General features: G+C 39.8%; 1 protein-coding gene across 8 annotated transcripts in view; it reads right to left on the bottom strand.

The window, feature by feature from the left end:
* Window positions 1-23,184, bottom strand: part of Smarca2 (SWI/SNF related, matrix associated, actin dependent regulator of chromatin, subfamily a, member 2) — a 171,948-nt gene that overhangs the window by 61,669 nt on the left and 87,095 nt on the right. For 7 of the 8 annotated variants that reach the window (XM_005388600.2, XM_005388605.2, XM_005388604.2 and 4 more), the window contains 4 exons: window positions 18,929-19,092; window positions 13,551-13,778; window positions 9,830-9,907; window positions 5,061-5,279 (listed from right to left, as the gene is read on the bottom strand). In XM_005388600.2, coding sequence (XP_005388657.1) covers window positions 5,061-5,279; window positions 9,830-9,907; window positions 13,551-13,778; window positions 18,929-19,092 — 689 coding nt within the window. Of the gene's footprint in view, window positions 1-1,271; window positions 1,910-5,060; window positions 5,280-9,829; window positions 9,908-13,550; window positions 13,779-18,928; window positions 19,093-23,184 lie in introns of those variants that run through there. The other variant, XM_005388607.2, reaches the window with a different exon arrangement.

Below are 23,184 nucleotides of genomic sequence, written 5' to 3'. Positions count from 1 at the left end.
ATAAACTTTCATAAAATTTGTAAACACAGGATATTTTGGATTGCTTATTATAAAAAGTTCCTAAATCTACCCAGACATTACATTTCTAGGAACTTCAGGCTTGGTGACCTCCTTGTGGTGACTTAGCTGCTATTGTGGAAGGGGTCAATCTCACTGTACCCCAAATGTCCTAGCACAGTGTGGAGGAAGCAACCCAGAGTTTGTAGACTCCCAAACAGGACACAAAACAGCTGAGAGCACAGACCGGGAGTCCCAGTCACATGTCAGAATGTTTGATAGCTTCTGGCTGGAGCTGGTGACCAGGAACCCGAGCCTTTAAGAGCACATAGCATCCAAGTCTCCAAGAATATAAGATGAAACCGGCTTGTCATATCCTCCTGGGATAGTAGCAGGCCAGCAGAGGTCCACGGGAAAGCACAGGGGAGGAGGAGAAGGTCAGTTTCCTCCTGTATCCAGATGCCGCCTTGGGGAGAACATGGGATGAAAGCCCCCAGGAAAGAGCCCACTAGGTGAATCAACGTTGAACTGACCACCTCAAAAAGACGACATTACCTTGAGACTGGCTAATAAAAAAGATATTTAATTTTCAATGATAATAGGGATTTCAAAGCAACATAAAATATTTCCTTTTAAGAAACAGAGCTGTGTTTGAAATTGTGATCCTCCTCTTAAAAAATAGCAGTATAAATACAGAAAAAAAATTTGTAACAGTCCTCCAACTAAACATTCTCTCAAGGACACTGGGAATTTCTTTTTAGCACACTATGACTACAGAATAAAACCTATTTGTGATGAAACCATGAACACATTTTTAAAGTAGATCAGGAGCAGCAGTATCGCTTAAACTTATCCTAAGTGTGCGAGGCAGAAATGGCTAGCTATTCACTAAAATCTTGCTTTTCTGGGCTCGCATTTCCCAGGTCACACTTCCCGTCTCCTTGGCAGCTGGAGTAGTCACATGACCAGGTTCTAGCCAATGAAAAGTGAGCGGAAGTGATGTGTGACCTTCCAGGCATAGCCAGTTAGAACTTGCACCCACCATGCCATGTAGTTTTCTCTACTTCCAGCTCATGAGAATGGAGAAGACCAAGCTGCAGAGGCCAGGTCCCTCAATGACCCTCAGAGAACAAGCACACTCACCAGTGGGGAAGACATCATGGACTTTGGTGAGAGTGAGAAATAAACTTTTAATTTTAAAAATGCACGCTTATGTGCATGAGGTTGAGTTGGGAAAACCACCCCCTTGTCTGTACTCTCACACATCAATCTAGTGCAATCAATGTGGCAATCAGAGCACACTTTTTATTTGCGCATGGAAGTCCCCAATTCTCCCAAGATATGGATCCAGTGTAGGAGCTATTCAAGAAACTAGGGAAGTTGGCAATGACCAAGAATATTAGGAAATTAGAAATGAGTTGTGACAAAAGGACAAGCAAAGAAACATGACAGTTCAGTGGAAAGGATAATTCTTATTTATCTGAGGAGGCGGTAACTGAACGGGGCCTTGCAGGATGAGGAATGTTCAAAAGAAAGAGCAGGGTAGGGAAGTTCACTCCAGACTGACACGAGTCCTCAAATATTCCAGCAACAGGGCTTTGATGTTAACTAGAGAAAGGGAACATATTATTCTATCACCCCATGGAACAGAACTGGGACCAGTAAGGAACAGCTACAGGGAAAGAAGATTCAGTCCAACGTGAGAAAGAACTAACAATTCAGGCTGACCATGAACCAGAGGGGCTAGGCAGACAAAAACATAGTGTGCTTCCTTTGAGGGATGGCCAGCCTGTTGGTCTGGGGACCACAAGAGTGTGCCATTTGAGCATGGATGGTAGCTGCTCCATTCAGCTGCCTTCTAACTCTGCGGTTCTCTGTCTTCAATGCTTCAGCCAAGCAGGCTTTGTACAACCTTGCCAGGAAAAAGAAGAATTATTTTAGCTGTGTTACAGCACTTCTTTTACAGCAGTCCCTGCCAATCTTCCTTTCAAGGCTCTGTTGACTGGGTTCGCTCAACATGTTCAACCACCAGCCAGGAGAGAAAATCTCTTCAACATCCAGGCCTATGAGAATTCCATGGTTATTACAGCAAAAACATAACACGCTGATATTAAACAGGATTTCTGCTGGTGAATAAGACCGCAGATGACAGTAAGCATCTATCCTGAGTAGTAAGGCCAACAGGCATCCATATTAATCACATGTCCTGCTTAACAGCAAGTTGCCAGCTCACATAAAATATGGCCATACAGTTTTCAAAAGATTCAATGACAAAAAGACACAATACAGTAAAGCTGTGTAGACAGCAGTTTTGGTCTTCTTGGATGACTTGGTATGCTGCAAGACACCTTAGGGTTAAATTTACAAACATCAATTTCCACAGCATAATTTTATAACAAACTGGTTGTCCATTTTTAGATGTGCCTGCTCTGGATAAAAAGGGAGTCTACTAGATATACTAAAAAGAGAAATGCTACATGAATATTGCTGGTAAATTAATAACTTTCTACTTTCCAAACATCATACTTTCATTTTCACAAGGATTCACTGAGGCACAAATGAAAGAAAAGAAATAAGTTATCTTAAAATGTGAAAATTTCCTATAAGATTCATCTTATTTGTCTTAAAAGCAATTTTCAATGATTTTTGAAAGGAAAAGTTCAACACATTTTTGCCCAATAATGAAGATTATTTTGTTTGTAATGTAGATGGATTAATCGTATCAAAAAATTGATTTTAAAATTTTGGCCAGGATCAATGGTGGTGCAACAGTGGTCTGTTTGTTACCATTGAAAGCTCTGAAGGGTTTGCTATCAGTGGCCTAGATTATAGTTGTTTCATCCCTGGTAATAACATTCCAATGGATGGGGGCTGGGGATTTAGCTCAGCGGCAAAAAGCGCCTGCCTGGCAAGCGCAAGGTCGTGAGTTCGGTTCCCGGTACCGGAGAAAAACCAAAAAAAAAAAAAACAAAACAAAAAAAACATTCCAACGGATGAAACTTAATTTATTGCTTAAATGAAACCCTTCATTTATTGGGTACTTAATTTATTGTTTAAATGAAACAGAAACAGAATAGAATTTTGGAGCTCAGAAATGAATACTAAACAAACAAAAAATCCCTCACATTATAAAATGGACCTTAATTATATAGGTTCTATAACCTCCATAAGTGAAACAGAAAATTCATATAACCCTATGAGGTATGATAAGAAAAGCTCAGTGAATGTTTAAATTTTTTATCACGTATTTATTACTGTAAAAGGAACATTGCTATTAATCCTACTTAAAATACTCTCCTTCACTTTGAATCCCACCATTCTTGCCCCTCTCTAAGCAGTTCTGAAGTCCTCTTTTGTAAGTGTTTTTAGTTGCACTCTCCTGGCTGTCTCAGTGTCCTGAAACAATCTAAAATGTTTACCTCTCACATTCACTTTGAGATCTGGGCAGAACCAGAAGTTGAATGGTGCAGCGCTCAGTGAATACGGTGAATGAGGACACAATGAAATATTTTTACAAGGCTCCCATTTCACTGGATGTATTTACTGTATATTTATACCTCATAAAGACTTGAAAGAAGACCTCCAGAACTCCTTCAGAAAATGGCAAGAATGCTGGGATAAGTGTGTTTGAAGTGACGGAGAGTACTTCTGAGGGAAAATAATGGTAATGTGTCTTTTACTGTAATAATTTTTTAAAAATTTAAATGTTTACCCTATATGTTGATTGTACCTTGTTTCCTGAGACCATAGGGACACCATCACACAACTATTACATTCTATATGCAACTATTCAACCCTAAATATGAACAATGCATTGCTAGTCGCTCTTTTCAGAAGCCCACAGAATTCAATCTTTTCAAAATTCAGGTCACATTCCTCTCATCATACAACATCCTGAGTAAATGACATCTCAAGTGGTACCAACGCCCCATCTGCCTTTGATGTCCAATCTCAAAATCCTTTTCATTGCCTTTCCATGAACCTACCTAGTTATGTCCTGGGTCCTAACACCCTCATCTTACAAAGCTTGGGAATTATAGTCCCTTTTGAGAAAATGAACAACTGCCAACATTTTCTGCTATTTTGCTTGGTTTTTACCCAACTATACTTGCTATTTCCAGCATGCATTTACTAGTCCTGTCTGGAATGCATGTCCCAGGTTGCTCTGTAAGTCAAGGTACCAAGTCTGCTCCCAATAAAGGAAGCAGACCTAAACCTTCAAAGGAAAGAATCACACTGCCCTTGATATTCACACACATGGCTCCCATGAGCATTTTGGTACTTAAATGTTCTATAAGGAGCACAGTCAAAGATGAGAAATAATCATTTTCTGAAGAGAAAAAACCCAAATGAACAAACAAACAAACTAGAATAACATTTCTAGACACAGTAATCCAAGTCGTAGGCTTTAGCCTGCATGTTTGTGATATAGGCAGCTCAGATCCAACCGAAATCAACTATGCAAATGCATTGGTACCCACTGATTCCATGATTTCTATCCAACTCTGTCCTGATGAGTCACATGACCTCTTTGAACTTCATTTTTTTTTTTTCACTAAACCAAGAGAATGAAAAGGCACCTTCTAGATCTAAATGTGCCTAAGGTCTATGAAATAACACAGTTAGACAACAATGTTGTTCCCGAGGTATGTCTTATAGAAGTAAAACCCCGATTAAAGACCACGAAATCAGGGGGAGTAATTAAAAAGATCTCTAAGGCCCCCTTCCATATTGTGAGTCTCAGTTTGACAGAGTGAGGCGTGACCAGGCAATTGGTCATAAAACATTAGTGGGTCTCACAGCTCTAATAATCTTGTGCTTCGAATCGTCTGTTCTGCTCTAGCAAAAAAAAATACTTCACTGTTTTTGTTCCAAGCACTGCCTTGAAACATAGGATGACTCTTCTACACCAGCAGAATGACTTTATCCTCTATCTTCAAGAGTCATTCCCTCTGACTGGCACTCTCGAACCCCTCAGAGGACTCCAGCTTTAAGCTCCTAATTTCTCCAAGCCACCAAAAACATTCTGACCACCAAGCGCAGGTCAAAAAAGCCACACCTACCCTGAGCCACTGCTTCTCTGTGAGGGCATCACTGTAGTCCACGTCACGGCGCTGGCGAGATCCCCTGCCAAAGATTTTCTCCTCCTCCTCCTCACACGTGAGCCTTTCCACTTCAGCATCATCCTTAATAATCCAGGAGGGCAGCTCATCTTCCTCCATTAAGCGAGGCTTGCGCTTTGGATTCCGGGCATCTTCCCTCCGCCGGTCCATGTCCATTCGCTAGAGAATGCATAAAAGTGTCACCAAAGAGAAGTGGGGTTCTGCACAGTAGTACAGAATTACAGTACTTACAACTGTTATAAGCCCTCTTAGATGACTTCAGGGTCCCCTTCAGTCTCTTTCATTCTGGTTGACTTGTTCTAGCTCATCCCTAAACCACAGTATCTAGGGAAAGATTCCACAAAGAGAAACCCCTTCCTTTCCTCTGTGCCCACCTTCTGAATTTATTTATGCATTTAAAAACACTCTTCAAGAATTCCTCTTCTTGGTATATGTGTGTGCAAAGCATCCCCTCAGGTAACAGTAAGAAAATTCAAGGTGGGGATGCACTTTAAGATTTAAAATTTGTTAATTTCCTCGACGAAATGAGCTTTCTGAGTTCATAAATGAGGAAATTCATCAAGAATATATTTCCATTTGTTGAAGAGTGTTCATGCTCTTAGCTAAGCAGTGAGGTAGGAAAAAGTGTGCCCAAGTATCACTACAGAATAGCCACCCCCAGTTGGGTGTGTGATTAGTCAGTTGCCATGAATGAACTGAATTTTCAATATAACATGGACACAAATTTAGCTCTTAAGAAAATATTACACCACAAAGAAACAGACCTCGGAGATAATCTTAATTTACCAAATCATACGTGAAATGGCCTCCTTTTGTAGCCTCCAAACTATGCCCCCATCTCTGCTAGCCTTTTAAAAATCAGCTCATTTGTAAATAAACTGAGTTGCACATACTTGGCTTTAAACTGCAACTAAATAATCTGATAGATAAAAAAGTGCAAATGAAACCACCACTGAAATTCCAGCTATACGACATATATCACTAGCTAGAGATATCATTTCCACAATCAAATAGATCATTAATCATTAAATTATTTACCTTTTCCCTCTTCCTTCGGCTCTACTGTACTGAAACAGGGATTTGATATACTTTTTTTGGCTTAAAAGCTAAAGCTGAACATGTAAATGAAATATCTGCTACTCCAACCCAAATGTGACCTCTAGAATCTATGTAAAAATTAAAGGTCAAGGTTCCTTAAACTATACTTCAACATTTTCGGCAACTATAACACTTTCAGCACGGGGTAGGCTCGGGCACGGTGAAGTCCCATTGGTAGATAAATGTGGCCATCCTGCTCTGTCATGGGTTATACTTAGCTCACAATGCTCTGTTTAATCCTGCCTTCTAATACTTTGGTATCAGAAATGAGATCAACCAAACCCTGGTAATTAGCACATGAAGGATGGGTCATTTACAGGAGGATCTCATGAAGGGCTGCATAAAGCAACTTCCTGACAGTTATTAGATAATAAATAAAATAAAAAGTTTTTCATTAATGTTCTACACTGACATGACAAAATATTTCCACTCTGATTTTTTAAAATATTGCTATGGTACCATTATCCATACCAAACCCTACAAAAGTATTTGTTATATAACTATCTAAAATTGAGAGAATATCTTCTGATACAAAAAGGAAATTACACATTCGTGTGTAGAAGTGAGTTTCCTTTCAGAAAGGTAGATGCAATCACATAAGTTTAAAGTTCTAATGAAGTACCCACCCCTTCTCAGAGATTTTACGTGCACCATACCAGTACAAATTTTAATATTGGAAGAAAAAGCTAACTGCTTATTTAGTTTCTACATTAATACATTTATCTTGAAGGATGATATTCCTTTTTTTTGTTTTGTTTTGTTTTTCTGGTACTAGGAATTGAACTCACTACCTTGTGCTTGCCAGGCAGGCGCCGTGCCACTGAGCTAAATCCCCAGCCCAATATATTTATCTTGAGACCTGATTATAAACCTTATATGTACAAGTACAGTAATTTTTAAAAGTACGTCTTGCTTTTATAAAGAACACAGTATCTAAAAGCCTAATGTTTGTATGTTAGCAAAACATTTCAGATATGTATCTTGCAACATTTTTAGTTAAAATTCGCAGGTCACCAATATGGAAGGTAACTTCCTGAAGGCACATTTGTAGAAGCAGAAAGCAACACAAAAGTTTAACAGACAGGTTTTATTTTAAAGCAATTATCTACTGATCTTGTTTATAGTGTCTACGATTTTATTAATTTTATAATGGATTCTTTTGTAACAATTGACCAAGAGTTTAAATATTTAAACCCCACAAACTTATTCTAGCTCACATTCCATTCTTTTTCTCAGCAAACCTTTTAATCAGAGTAGCTGGCAAGAGTTCAAAATTTATTTCCTGCCCCCTGGTGGAGGTGCTAATGAACAGTGAACCAGCCAAAGGCAGCCAGCAGATTAGAAGGTATTAAAAATCAGACCAAACAAAAATCCATACAACCTCCCAAACAGAGGCCAACCTTTAAGAATGCAGAGTCACAAAATCAAAATACCTATAAAAATGTGTTCCTTAACCATTCTCACCTGTTACACCATCTATTCACACGGTAATATATTTCCAAGGTAAAAGACTCTGCCTTGGGCAAACATTCAAACTTTTTCTCAAGTTTTTCAGTTTCTACAAATATCCAGCCCAGAAGTAAGGAAGGAGTAATATTCTTCTTCCCTTACTTTAGGACTGCTAGTGAAACTCTGCATCTCTGGACCTAATCTAATTTGTATAATGCCAGGCAACTTATCTTCTCCTGCGTCCTGAAAATATCGGGGGCCATAGTAGCACAGAATTATTGGAGATCAGTGATCAGCCAGGGAAGCTGAGGGCCTCTCGCCTACACGCCACCCCCCATCATCTATATTTTAATAAGTTCCTCGAGAAGGAGGTCTACTTCCAATGTGTATTCCTAATCTCCCTAAGTAGAGAGTAATCTATAAACATAGTGACTAACGGTAGGAGTTAAGAAATTCACATTTTATGAAGACCATATGTTGGCCACGTCTTCTTATTGCCCTTTCTCTTCAAAATGACTTGACCTAGGCAAGGCTGCTCTTGGGGGTATGGCAGGGGAGGACAGGTAAGTACATATCCCAGGTTAAGAGTTAGTTTAGGGGTGATTGCTATGGCTATCTCAATTTTTCTGAGAAAGAGTTAAAGGTCTTTTTATCATGAATCATTATCATGACACAATCAGTATTCCCTAGACAAAAATCCATAAGTATCCACACAGCCAGAGCACCATTCTCAGATTGTTTAGGCTAAAAAGGTAGAAACTGCAAACTGTTTGGGTCATATTTGGCCCACAGATGTGTTTTGCTTGGCCCACAATGTTATAGTAATTTTAAAAGCTCTGAATTTAGTTGCGAACATTCTGAAATCCTGAGATTGCATATAAAAACAGATTTCCAACTTCTCTTGCAAATTTGTGATTTCTGGCTACATGGTTCTCACATTTCTACTTTTTAGCTTTGTCCTCAGATACAGCATCTCCAAGGCACCTACCCACTCTGCTTGCTTTGTCTGTACAGACTGCTTACCTGAGATTGAAAGGCATTCTAATTCAGGACTTTTGATTTTAGAGTTCTGAGGCATTCAGTGACTAAAGCTATAGTTTACATTTATTCACTCCCTCCTCAAACAAGTTAAATGTCTTTGACAAAGATCAAAATGATTGAAGGCACTGGAGGGAACCTCTTAACTTTACGTATTCAAATCCATCCTACCTATTCACAAAAGTCTGAAATTTTACAAATATCATCATATGTTCAAGAGATATTTATTAAGTGGCAGCTACACATACAGAGCTGTTCTGGTCATTGAAGATACAGAGTAAACAGAAGAGCAAAAAGGTAGTAAATGCCACTTTGTGAGCTGTTGCACAGCCTTCCCTCACCTACCAACAAGCTTGCTCCCCTGGCTTGCAGCAGGCCACATGTATACATAAAATTCTGGTTTCAGCAAAATTATAGGTGCTGTGTATTATGGAACTTCAAGGGTATTAAATTCTTAAATGCCAAAGTTCTTTGACACCTACTTTGTGCCAGTAAAATCCAGGCATTTTTGCTCTTTAAATGAAGGCTATCCCTTACTTTATATGCACCTTGAAGCTCGTATTTGCTTAAGCTGGCTTTCAGCAATGAGAAGAGGCACACCTATGTCATGTCAGCTGCTGTTGCTCACCTGTCCCCACTGGGAGCATATTTGCTTTCATTAGGAAGGAGGCAGGTAGGGCACACTTGTGCGTTCTAATGCCTACATGAGCTGGACAGGCTTCCTGAATGATGCTGGGCTGGGATTAGAGACAGACTAGGTGTGAGGAGATACAGGACCACATGGCGTGGCCAGAGAGTGCAGCTGCTACTCAGCTCTGGCCAACCGTTTCTATACAGAGTGTTGGGACTGATACTGCCCAATCCCATTTTCTAAAAAGAAGCCAAAATTCAAGATTCTTTTTATGTTGGCAACAAATGCAAAATTTTAACAAATGCTGTGTGGGCCAAACAAAATATGTCTGCAGGCTAAATCCAGCCAGTTTGCAGAGTCTGAACCGAAGGAAGGCACAGGCTTCACAGACGAAGTTCTGCCAGGGCACACAGGCTCCAGGCATCTTAGTTAACAGGAAAAAAAGGGGCAGAGGGGGAAGGCGTTAGGGTGTCATGATTTGCTGCAACATTACCATAAAAAGGTCAAATTCCTCTTCTCGCCGAGCAATCATTTGGTTCAGGGTCTCATCATCTGGTACTTCATCTTCTTCCTGGAGTTAAAACAAAATGATTGAACAGGCTTTAGGAGAGGGGCTGGGTGGCTGAGGGGAAGCACATACCCATGTGGGGAATCTGTCTTGCACACCAGAAGGGTCCTAGTCCTCAATCCAAAAAGTAAAGCGGATCCCTGAATTTAGTACTGGCCATTCATATTTTGCAAGCTAGTCACATCAACTTCACAGAGCAAAATCTACAAAGCGAGGAAATGAAGGGCACCCTAAAAGTACTAGCTTTTCTGGGTGCATATCTGTATTCTGTTACTTTTAAAACAAGTTATTCAATATCTCCCAGCCTCAATGACCTCACATGTAAAACGGGTGTGATATCCACTTCGCAGGGAGATGTAAGACTTAAAGAAGGAAATCCAGGGGCTGGGGATTTAGCTCAATGGCAAAGCACCTGCCTGGCAAGCACAAGGTGGTGAGTTCGGTTCCCGGTACTGGAAAAAAAAAACAAAAAAAACAAAAAAAAAGAAGGAAATCCACATGAAAAAGTACTTAAGGTTCATTCTTTTAACTTCACTGACCTTATCCCAAATATTAATGCTTCTTTTCAAAGCCTTACAAAAAACATGAGCATATGAAATTTTGTGACTAAGCACAGGGCTAAACCAAAACAACTCATATATGTGTGAAACATATAACCTTTAGAATATATTTAATGGATACATCTCAGTACATACTACTCTTGCTAAGGGATGAGGCTGTGGTTAAGACAATTCAAAAACAAAAAGCCCTCAAAACTGTACTGAATTAAAATAATGTAAATGAAGTAGAGAAAGCAATTATACAAGGTGTAAAACTTTCACTTTATATTATGTTAAACAAAGGCACATTATCTCTCTGCTAATTCCTCAGGAACCAACAGTTCTCAGATTTCTGAGAAATGTTATGCTCTGACTTACACACTTATACAAAATGATTGCAAAAATTGGGCACATACTATAGGACTTATTTTCCAAAAGTATTTTTATCATATGCTGAGTGGGCTTGTTAAAAAATCAAGTTGAGGAAGTTCAGTGTATCAGCAGAGGGGAGAAAGAGGAAAACATGGAACTTCAAACATCCAATTACACAAATCAAATGTTCAAAATGAGGCAAGTGTTTTACAAAAAGAATGGAAGTGCACTGGCAGCCTAAATGAGACGACGATGTCAGTTCCCAAGATAACGTCTGAATGCACTGTAGGGACTTAATAAGTGTTAGAAATGAATGCAATTCAATAAAGCAAAAAGCCTATGATTCAAGATAATAATTACTGCTGAGAAACTTTCTATTTTAGTTCACCTCTACATTGATTAAAGTCAATTTGTCTAAATATTACATTTCATCTGACAAAGGCAGACTAGCCAAAGACTGGGGTCAGACCTCATGGTACCAAGCATCTGGGTAGCGCATCTTCAGGTAAACAGATGCTCTCTTTGGCCTTCCCTCTTCCTATAACTATGATACCCTCTCATCCCCTGCACAGTGAGTCCTTAGATGACCCCATGTCCCAAATGAAAAGATTCTCCTTGTAAGCCGACAGGACACCTGCCCACAGTGACCTGAGTTCCTGGAGAACCAAACACCTGGGCGGTTTGCAATAAAATCTTCCCAAGTTCTCTGTGCCCAAGTGCTTCATGGGGTGCTAGTTGTGGTGGCAGGAGCCTGAGCTGCCTTGAAATGAGGACCAGAGCTCTGATTGCAGTGTATCAGAGTCTCCAGCCAGTTTCACATCAGGGCACAGGCCACCCAGAGTGTGCTAACATTTGTTTGACATGCTGGTGCCCTGAAAGGAACATGGAGCCCCAGCAGGGCTGCCCACGGCTAGAAGCAGCTGGCATGGGATTCTATAGCAGGGCCCACCTGGTGGTCCCCAGGCCTGGGACAGATCAGTATCTTCCTTTGGCTTAGGAAGGCTAGAAAATTCCAACTTTCTTGCACGCAACCTAACTCAGGTCAGGCAGTATTTTCATAAGACCTGCAAAAAGCAAATGAGCAAAAATGCAGTGGGGCCTCCTGGCTATGAACCAGCTCTGCTCGCATCTGCTTTGTGATTCTTGGTGCACTTATCACGACGTCTCTTTGAAATGGCCAATCCTGCAAATGACAATCCAAACCACCTGACAACCTGCTGCTAAGTATGCACAAAACATTCCATTTCATGACTCTGAAACGGTGAATTATTCAACACAAAAACCTTTGAATGTGTCTGGATGCGAGGCTGCATGTGCGTATTTATTTTTCATCATTTTCATGAAACTCAATGGATACCTAATCAGACACTCACGGCTGACAAATTAGGAGCCATCATATCAAAGCACTCTTCGATTCGCAAAAGGATTCATTTTGGGAGTCCTTAAAATATCAAGCTCTATTCCGTATTTAGATTCCTTTCAGAAATGGAAACTATGTAAGATTTTTTTAAAGAATTTGGTTTTTAATTTATAGAAGCCTTTAAAAGCACATATCCTATTTTAGACAAAAAAAAATCAAACTGTCTGTAATATTTGTAATAAAAACAGTATTATGTGTAAATATTTAATGTAAATTTATGCTTCAATTTATAAATATGAGCATACAAAACCAAACTTGTCCATCTGGCCAGTTTTATAAGAACTGGTGCTGGTATATTATACGGTTTTATAGACCCCATAAATATGTTTTAAAACCGATTGCATATCAGTTTTTAGGTGACTTTTTTGGTTCAGCCTAGGGCCATGGCATACTAGGCAAGTACTCTACCACTGAGCTACACCCCGAGGCCTAAAATGAGTATATAACATAAAGTGAGTAAAGTTGGCAATTAAAAAAAAATAAAAATGATAAACCCAAAGATTCCCTAAAAAGAAATACAGTCAATATATTCTTCACACCATGTCACCAAATAGAGGCTTTTTTTTCCAGTACCGAGAATTGAACTCACGACCCCCTGCTTGCCAGGCAGGGCTGTGCCGCTGAGCTAAATCCCCAGCCCTGCAAGTAGAGACTTTTTAAGCTACATTTTTTGCAGCTTTAGGTCAGCTCTTTTTTCAGTGTTGAAGATGGAAGAACCCAGAGCCTCATGCTTGATAGGCAAATGGTCTACCACTGAGCCACATCTACACCCTTTGGGCAGCTCTTAAAGAAAAATTTTAAGTGGAGATAAAGGTCATGCTTTCCAAGTGCAAGTAGGGCTAAGTGAGTTAAAGAGAGCTGTGAAAGCTTATCCTACAGACACAGTGAGGTGCTGTCATTGCTGATCAAAGGCAACAGAGACAGAGGGCTCTGGAGGGTGGAAGGAAGAGAAGGCAAGGAGGGACATTTGCAGGTTTGTCTGGTCTTCTCTGGCTGATTTTGTCAGCCAACTATCCTCCTGCAGTTGCACAGCGATCCTACAGGGGGCAGCCTTTACAATACAAAGCAGCACGCTCTGGCATTATCTCCCTGGAAATATCCACTGGCCAAGCCTTGAGGGCCCTCTGGCATTAGCTTTTAAGACAGTCATTTGGATAACTTTCAGAGGCTTTCTGTGCTTGGGAAATAAGATAGCAGCTAATTTATTCATTTTAATTAACACCAGCCCAGGACATTCTTTAAAGAACAAAGAGGTTATTCTTAATCCTAAGAGACAACAGGTCACTGATTTCATAAACTCAGCTTCCTCTAATACCTCATTTTCCTCTTCGTGCTCCAATATGGCCTGCAGGAATGCTCTCCGCTCATGGCTTGAAGATTTCTGATCGAACATGCCGGCTTGGATAACTTTCTGATCTACATTCAGCTTATATTTCGCAGCTGCAAGGATCTTTTCCTCCACGCTGTTCACGGTGCAGAGTCTCAGCACTCGGACCTCGTTCTGTTGACCAATGCGGTGAGCCCGGTCTTGTGCCTGCAGATCCTGTTTGCAAAAGCAATACACTGTGAGGTCTGCGGTGCCTGGATTAGTCTAGCAAATAAGTCCCTACCCAAGAGGGAAATGTAGGAAGGCTATTTAATCCGCCTTCACTAAGGTAAGATCTTGCTTACATTTTAAAAATACACAAGTTACTTTCTTTGGAAAAAATTCAAGGTCATTCCTAGTTGAGGAAGCATGGTTTAAATTAACCAAGCCAACTGAAATAACATCTCTGGTTTTGACACCCAGGTCTCAAAATATTTTTATTTGCCCTTAGATTTATCCTTGAAATTGGTCCCTACCTACAACAAAAGTCAGTACATCTGATGTCAGAATTATCACTTAGATATTATCTACAACTACTTGTAAGTTGTAAGAAGCACTTTCCTTTCATGTTATCTTAACAGTGACTTTAAAAATTGTATATACATGCATCAATTTACATATTATACATACAGGCACATGGCATACATTATATATGCTCACATATATAATATGAGAGACAGACATGTAGACAGAAAGAGAGAGATCGATCAGCTAGCCAATTTCCTGAGACCTAACTCTATCAAATGCTCAATCTTTAATTTGGAAAATGAAAAAGATTGCTTTTCAGGTATTAAACTGGTGAACTTTGGGGGCTAGGGATTTAGCTCAGCGGCACAGCGCCTGCCTGGCAAGCGCGAAGTCGTGAGTTCGATCGCTGGTACTGGAAAAAAAGCCAAAAATAATAATAAATAAATAAATAAATAAATAAACTGGTGAACTTTGGGGGAAGAAATTCAGCATAACGTACTAAAATCTTAAAAAATTAGCATGGTTCTGACTCAGAAATTTCACCTCTAGAAATTTATCCTAAAGAAATAATCAAGGATGCACAAAGATTTCTTTGCATTACTGACATGTGTGTGTGTGTTTGCAGTACTGGCGACTGAACCAGGGCTGTTAAACTAAGCTACAGCTCAGTCCTTCTAATTTATTGTAATTTTGAGACAAGGTCTTGCCAAGTTGGCCATGTGCCCCGGGCTGGGCTTTAACTTGTGATCCTTCAGCCTCAGCCTCCCAGAGTGCTGGGATTACAGGCATGCATCACCATGGCTAGCTCAATCTATAATTTTTATAAAAAGTAGAAGTAAACATTCAACAATGACAGATTGGTTAATTGAACTATGATATTCTTCTTATATACATACCAACATAGTAGCATAAAAATTGTATTTTAGAAATTGAATGACACAAAGTTTTAAGCGAAAACCACAAGTTATAAATGAGATGTAGTAGATTATCTTACATTTGCGTATTTATTTACACCATGAAAAAGGACAAACACTGACATACCAACAATGTGTCCATCTCCAGTAATAAAATTATGAGTGCTATTTAATCTTCATTTTGCTAACATATAGCTTAACTTTTTTTTCTTTAAACGTATTAATCTTAGATGCTAGGAAGCAGGGAGACAGACTTTGTGGAGATGGGAAGAGGCCGTGGGGATGCGGGGAGATGGGACAGAGAGGAGAAGAAGCGGAAGTAAGAAAGATCAAGATGAGACATAGGTACCAACACCCCCCAATGAATATATTCATTGTGTATCACAAACATATGCCAATACATTTTTAAAACAGCAGCAATTAAAAGGAAAAAGGAATTAATGAGATCTGTAGGTAAAACCTTCCATAATCCTAGGAAGCAGAGTTACCTAATTTCACAGCTACTCAATAAAAACTTGGCATGTCCCTCTATTCACTGTGGCCTCAGCGATGGTACTCGGGCCAATGCTAATCAGTTCTTTATGTCCCAATCAGACCCTAACTCACCGGCTAGCCATACATATGTATATTTGTGTTTGTATTTAAAAATATATTTAGGGCAATAGTCTGTCCCCTGCATCTCACAGTTCTAGCAATATCCTTTACACAGAGCTGGCACTCAAAAGTTCCAAGCCCCTCCTCTTGACCAGGGAAGTTCTCAGCTACCTGCCCAGCACGAGAAAACAGCAGACATCTGCCCAGGAAATTTGCTCTTTCTATAGGAGGCTTTGAAATTACATGACTGATCAGGCAAAAGTTTATTCTCAGATGTTTGAGTAAGTTAGTATAAATATAGTGCTGAACCATGAACACAGCTGGGATCCATCCAATTTAGATTATTTTCTAAAGAGGAGATGAGTAATTAAAACCTCCAGGGGTGGGGGGCTTCTAAACCTCCTTCAAGCCTGTGATCCAACCATCTCTCTCAGCGCATCTTCAGCAGGACAGCTAAGTGATGACTAAGGTGACAAATTCTGGGTCACCAACCTTTGCATAATCTTCTGGGGCAAGGTCAGCAAACAGCTTCTGTAACAGGCCCAATATGAAGACTCTAAGCTACCTGGTCCTGGCGTGGACGTGGAGTGACTATCCTCTTCGAACTTTGACACACATGGGTTTGAATCTGGCTGTTTGCTCCTGAGCAAGCTAATAGAGACTGGTTTCTTTGTACGACAAATGCTTTGAGGATTACCTGCAGGGAGTTGTGCAAAGTGCCTAGAAATTTCTTGCACAGTTGTTGCTTGATAAGAGTTAGTTCCCTTGCATTTTGAATGAAAACTCAGTGCTTATCTATATCACTCTGAGACCACTGATTTCTGAAAATGAAGTTTTCCTAACCTAATAGCCATGTCTGAATGACAGGAACAATGTGGTCAGCCTAGTTCCCTCAAGTGGGTGGAAGTGAATCCAACTCTGGCAGATGTAAACACAGGAGTATGAGGGCCAGCATGAGGACCTTGTGATCAGCTAGGTCAGAGGAAATTTGGGGTCCTCTGTTTTGATGCAGAAAACCTAGCTCAGGTGTAGTTAGAAGGGATCTATAATTTTACTTGAATCCTGTTCCCCTTTAGCTACTGGTCATAAGTGACCCCAAAGTCTGTAACAGAGAGGAAGGAGGGAAAGGGGAAGGAGGGGGGAAGAGGGAAAGAGAGCGAGAGAGAAGCCTAGATGACCCAGCATCTCTTCCCATTGAGATAGTAGCATTTCCAGAAACTCTGATTTCTTTGGCTCTTAGAGTTTATACTGTGCCAGGGCAGATGAACAGGTGACACTTGGTAGGCATGTTTAGCTCAGAAGATAAAACACAGCAAACTCTCCATACACCAAAACCATTACTAAAAAACAGCTTAGGGGCCAGTAAGTGGCATAATCTAAACTTCCAACCACAGTGAGCACTCAAGCAGAGGAATCCAATTCCTTCTCCTTAGATGCCACCTGAGCTTAGCGCTGCTTACAGAACAGATACTAAGGAAAATGGTAAAAAGAGAAACTGCAGGAGCCAGGCAAGGTGGCACAGGCCTGTAACCTCAGCACCCTGGGAAACTGAGGCAGGAAGACTCCAAGTTTAAGCCCAGCCTGGGCAACTTAGCAAGACCCTGTCTCAACATTTAAGAAATACATAACTAAAACAAAGGGCTGGGGATTTATTGCAAGGCCTTGAGTTTATTTTCTAAGCCTGAGGTAAGGGGTGGAGATCTTTCACGGGATACGAAGTTTACCCAAGCTCTAGAATATAACATGGAATATCAAAAAATTCACAACATATAAAAATGTTTCCTGCATGAAAACTTGAAAGAAGTAAACTACATGCTGGTGGCTCCCCACCTTTTTCAAGGTCAGCAAATTTCAATAATAATTCGACTTTAGCATCATCACCCATGAAAAATGGCCATGAGGTACATGCAGCGCTCAGCTCAGAGTCAGGAGAAGCCCCAAGGATGACCACCTGCCACCCCAGCTACTCAGAAGGCTGAGGCAGAAGGATTAGAAGCTTAAGACCAGCATGGGCAACTCAGCGAGACCCTATCTCAAAAAATAAAAAGGGTGAGGAAGTGGCTTAGTGGTACAGCACTCCTGGGTTCAATCTCCAGTACCAGAAAACAAGTGTGAGAGATCTTCTGTGGGAATCTCCTGGAGTGTTACCAAGGATACATCTCCACCCACTAAACAAAAAATAAGAAATCTTGGGACCGGGGTACAGCTCGGTGGTAGAGCACTTGTTGAACATGCAGGAAGTCCTGAGTTTGATCTCCAGCACCAGCAAAAACCAAACAAATGCTGGGCTGCAGTGGAAGGGACACGAAGCAGGAGAATATATTTTTCAAAAAGTTTTCTTATAATTCTAATGCACTCCTGAATTCTACTATTTGCCAGAAACACCTTCATGAAGCCTTTCCTCTCCATCTTCCCAGCAGGCCCAGGAGCCAGTCAGCATTACTGTTGAGGAACCCCGGCTGGGTGAGAAGCCCAGGTGTAGTGGATACAGAATTCACAGTCACGTGCTAGCTGCATGTTCATTTTACTGGGTTCAATTCCATACTCATTCTAAGAGGAATCAAGTCCTGATGCCTATCATTCTACCCAGGGTCTCACCAGCAGGCAGGAAACCAGTGCCATAAAGGATGAATTTAACTGTCTATTTAAGTCTTCTAAGTACTCCTTCCTAAGGACAACTCTATATTTACCTAGTAGAAAGAGCTAACAATGATGGATGTTCAACAGAATGTTTTACTGATGACTTTAACCAAAACACAAAATATAAGGTTACGTTTCACACTGTTAGACCTTGAAGTAGTTGTCTAACCTGCCTAGGACTCAGGTTTCCTTGACTGTGAAGATCCAGTTTATCAACTACTTGACAGGGTAGTTGTAAAACCCAAGTAAAGCAATGGACATGAAAAGTTGGCACAGAGTAAGGGTCCAATAAGTGTCAGGTGCTACTGTTCTTATTATTTTGGAGCTTTTTCTTCTTTGGTGCTGGAGATCGGGAACCATGGCTTTGTGCATGTGAAGCCCATACTCTACCACTGAGCTACATCCCCAGCCCCTGGAAAATTGTGCTGTATTTTGCACCAGGTATAATTTTCTCATTGGCAATACCAAGAGATGGGGATTAAAACTTAGCAGAAACTGAGTTTTTTTACCCCCATCTTCAGCAAGTGTAGGGCCCTGTAAGAATCTATGCTGCAAAGGAGATAAGAAAATAGGATAGTAATTCGTTGGCCTTTATTTTTTCTTTGGAAACAGCTGAGTTGATTAGCATTTGCCCCGCCCTGTAAGTGTGAATGATGAATGCTTTAGTCTCCCTTCAGAGGAAGGCCCGGTGCCATAGTCAGAGGTACACACCTGATGAGGATTCCAGTCGCTGTCAAAGATGACCACCGTGTCAGCCGCTTGAAGGTTTAAGCCCAGGCCTCCTGCTCGCGTGCTCAACAAGAAAATGAAATACTGGGACCCGGGTTCATTGAATTTTTTCAGCAAAGCAGCACGATCCTCAGACTTGGTGGTGCCTAAGGCGGTAAGAAAAATAAATGTGCCAATTAACTCCTGTCTGAAAATGGCAGAAAACTAGATAAAAAAAGGCCTGCTTGCCTGAAAAATACATCCAGCGTCCTCTTAACATCAGTGAGGTAGCCACCAGGGTTCCTGCAGTTTTGAAAAGAACTTCGAACATTTTGCAATTTTTTTTAAAAAGGAAAGATTGTTTAAATACTTACGAGAGGCCACTTTTGCAATTTTACAAATTCTACATTCTTACCCTAATCCAAGACTTAATGAAAACATTTCCTGGATCTACTTCCGTGCTTTAAAATACCAAATAAATTTTAAAAACCCACCCACATGCACGTGCCTAAAACAGTTATTATAATGGCTTAAAACAACTGTGCTTACAGGCATTAGGGCAAGACTTACTTACGCCAAGAGAGTGAAAACAAAAGAAAAAGTTTATTTTTACTAATGTTTGGATTGTTACTGAATATGGTACAGTAAAAAGGTAAAATATCAGTGAATACTGTTTCTGGTAAGATCTGAAGCCATAATTTTTTAAAAAAAGGAAAAAAAAGAGAATCTTTTAATTTGTTTCTTACGTTAATATCCTGCTGTATTGGGCTCACAGGATGCTGAAATAAAACCTACCCAGCAGAGCAGCAGGCCAAACACCTGGGGTAGCTTACACCCCAGGCTGAGGAGGCTCCGAAACAGCGCATGGGGAGAGAGCGCCGGTGTCATAGTGTGGCTTTGCATTCCACATTAGCCAATCGGTCACCTACTATCCACTTGTAATGTATTCACTGGGCTTTTTCACAAAATGCATTGTGGAAGGGAAAAACACAAAAACAAGACCAATCAGTATTCCATCTGAATATATTTCACGAGAAAAGTGTAGCTGCTGAGCTACACAAAGGCTTTAGGCTGCTGGGAAATATATATGTTATATGATACTCCCTGACTGCATGCTAGACAAATATTATTTCTATGTGTTGTTCTTTTTTAAAGGATGAAAATATAGTAGTAATTTATTTCAGACGATTAAAATATTTAAGTGACTCCAGCTAAAGGAATCAAGTTACGTAGAAGGGTCAAGTTCCCAAACATGGGGAGTCTGTTTTTCACATTTAGTAAAAATAACAAGCATCCTCCTGAGGAGGAAAGAAAATCAATTCCCTACATTTAGCAAACAGGGATTAGGAACCAGGGGTTTTGTGGGCTCTCTACACTTAAAAAAGCAACATTCTTGAACCTCGGTTTACTTCCTGAATTAGAGTTTTTATTTGGTGAATTGCCACAGTGAATTGTAGGAATTTAAATTTGGAGGAGGAGCATTAATGTGCTTTGTTCAGTGAGTTTTCAAACATGTGGAAACCTTTTTCTATTACCTTCAGAACTGCCTTTCCAAAATCATCAGGAACTGTTTGTTCAGGATGCCAAGGAAGACATGATTTTTCTAATATGAAACTTTCTCTCTATATTGCCTTACCGGTTGCAAAGTTCTTTTAAAATAAATCACTTCTGTGGATTAATGATGCGTATATTTATTGGTTGGTTTCAGCTGAATATAAGCCACAGAAGCCAACAAATAATAATAAAACAAAACTTCTAAAATAGAGAAAGGGTATCAATAAAACTAACTGGGAATGTGCCTACTTTGGATAAAATAACCTTAAGCACAAAACAAAGCACTGAAAAACAAACGGAAATGTCAAAATTACTTAGCCAATGGAGTTCTCATGCCCCATGTAGATAGATACTTTAAGCAAAGAGATTGACCATGTATCTGATGTTTATTTAAATTGTGTAAATGGACTGAAAATCTGACACATTATAAAACAAAGTTCAATTCACTTTTCATACAAAGCTACAGCATTTCTTATTACAAGGTTCAAAATATGCTGGATTATTATTTCCATTAGTAAAAGTTCCTAAGTCAAGATCTTTGCTGATCAACAGTAATCTCAGTATCCCTCGGGGACATTCAAACTACCATGTATGAGTTCATCCAAAAGAAAATGCTCCTTGCAGGTGCACAGTATTTGATGTGCTTGGCGCTAGCATTAGTTTCAGAGTCTTTCAGACTTTGATGTATGTATAACCAATTATAAGGGTAGAATTAATAGCAAGGGCAATTGTATTGAAAATTACAGAATTTGCCAAAAGGAATACAGTGCTAGACTTTTATGATTACTAATTTTAACTGAGTTTAAGCAGCTCTTGGAAAATTTAATCTTCTGGGATGAAACTTTACTACTTGTTCTCATTCAAGAATCATTTCCAGCGAAAATAAAAACAATAATGGAACAGTAGTGAAATCTATCCCATATACCATAATCTTTGCAGAAAATAATCGCTTGGCTTTCAACAGGTGATTTTTTTTCTCCACTGAAGTAAAAATCTGAGGCATCAAATTCAGCAATGAAAACCTGAAGACATTTGCCCGTTTGGTGGTACAGTCGGGGTGGTATGGTGTGTGTGTGTGTGTGTGTGTGTGTGTGTGTGTGCTTGGAAGGGTATATAATAATTTATTTATATGTAGACTGATTGATTGTTGGTTCGTTAGTTTTTTCCACTCCCAAAATGAATGGTTGCTGCTTCATACGGAAAAAGTCAGAACAGCCTTCTGGAGCCATCTGAAACACTTTAGGGAATTTATTTTTTCTCTTTTCATGTAACAGTAAGGGCTCTGATAGCAGAACAGGGAGTGGCCCACTCATCTTGTACCTCTAGTTTCTAGTTGTTTTCAATTAATTCAATAACTTTAAGTACAAAAGCATTGTCAAAATGTCATCACAACAGAGCTGGGGCACAGTTCACTAGATGTGCTAACACTGAGCTAATTTGGAATTAAAGAAATCCAAGTTAGAATGCGGTTTTATAATTTATCTTTGTTTCCTCATCCGGTAAATGGGAATCATAATAGTGAGGATTAAAAGGGGTAACAGTATCTTAGTTGTTGAGGAAACAAATGCACACAAAGTGCCTTCCCTAGTATCCTGCATATGGTGTTAGTTGTTATTACTAGTATTATTAATAACAATAAGGATGGCAACAGACAATTAAAGAGACTCTTACAGACTGACAAGGAAACATTAGTGATTTGCTTCGAGAAAATCACTTACCAGTTTTATAGATTCAAATATTCTCAGGCTGCAGTCCTCAGAGAGGTGAGATTCAAAGTAAGTGGCACACAGCAGCAAACAGTAGTTATGTAGGACACCTGGGGAGGGAGCTTAAACCCAGGGAACATAAAGCCTAGCTCCCCTCAATCTGAGTGGAGTTACAGGAGGAAGGAGAGTGCTGAGCTCCATCGGCAGAGAGAGGGAGGAAGTCAGTGAGGAAGAAACAAGCAGGAGATGGGCCAAATGAGACAGACTATGGGTAATATGACTACATCTGTGAATTCAAAATTAATGTTTACTTAGCCATCAATTTTCAGTGACTTTGGAGGGGCGAGATAAGGTGGTTTTTAAATTATTGTGTCTGTCAGATGGTATAGCTAATTTAAAAATTAATAATACCAGAGAGGTAGACCAGACAGAGAATTCACCCAAGAACTCAAGTAAGAAAACATTTGGCAAGTCCGAGTTTGGTATATTTCCAATTACATTTAATTACTGTAGTGGCAAAATGGGGACAAAATGTTAGATTGAAAATAAAGCGAAACCTTCTAATAGAACAAACTTCACATTTCCTGTTCGTTTAATAATAACATTAATGTTGCCTTAGATATAAACAAGTATTAGCAGTACTGTGTTCTTTGTAGCCAGGGATTAAATGCATCTTCCCTGTCAATTACTCTTATTTTTGTTCACCATTCTTGGAACACATTCTTCCCTGCCATAGTATGAAACCTGTGATATCTTTAATCCCTAAAATATTACAGCCCGTAAATTCATATTGAGCACCTACCATGTGCCAAGTACAGTACTAGTATTATGGCCTTAAATTCACATTTTCTTCCATTCGCATGTGAATGTTTAGGATATGGTATTTAAATTTCACTCTTAAAATCAGGGAAGTACTTTTTAACAGTTTGCAAAATCCAGGAAACAGTGTGCTTACACTTCTTTATGCAATATGTAGGTATGTCCTACTTAGAGAGGCTT

The sequence above is a fragment of the Chinchilla lanigera genome, unplaced genomic scaffold, assembly GCF_000276665.1.
Source record: "Chinchilla lanigera isolate Chin_1 unplaced genomic scaffold, ChiLan1.0 scaffold00033, whole genome shotgun sequence".
NCBI classification, from domain to species: Eukaryota; Metazoa; Chordata; class Mammalia; order Rodentia; family Chinchillidae; genus Chinchilla; species Chinchilla lanigera.
The sequence above is the reverse complement of the archived record's forward strand: the minus strand, read 5'-3'. Positions and strand labels throughout refer to the sequence as shown.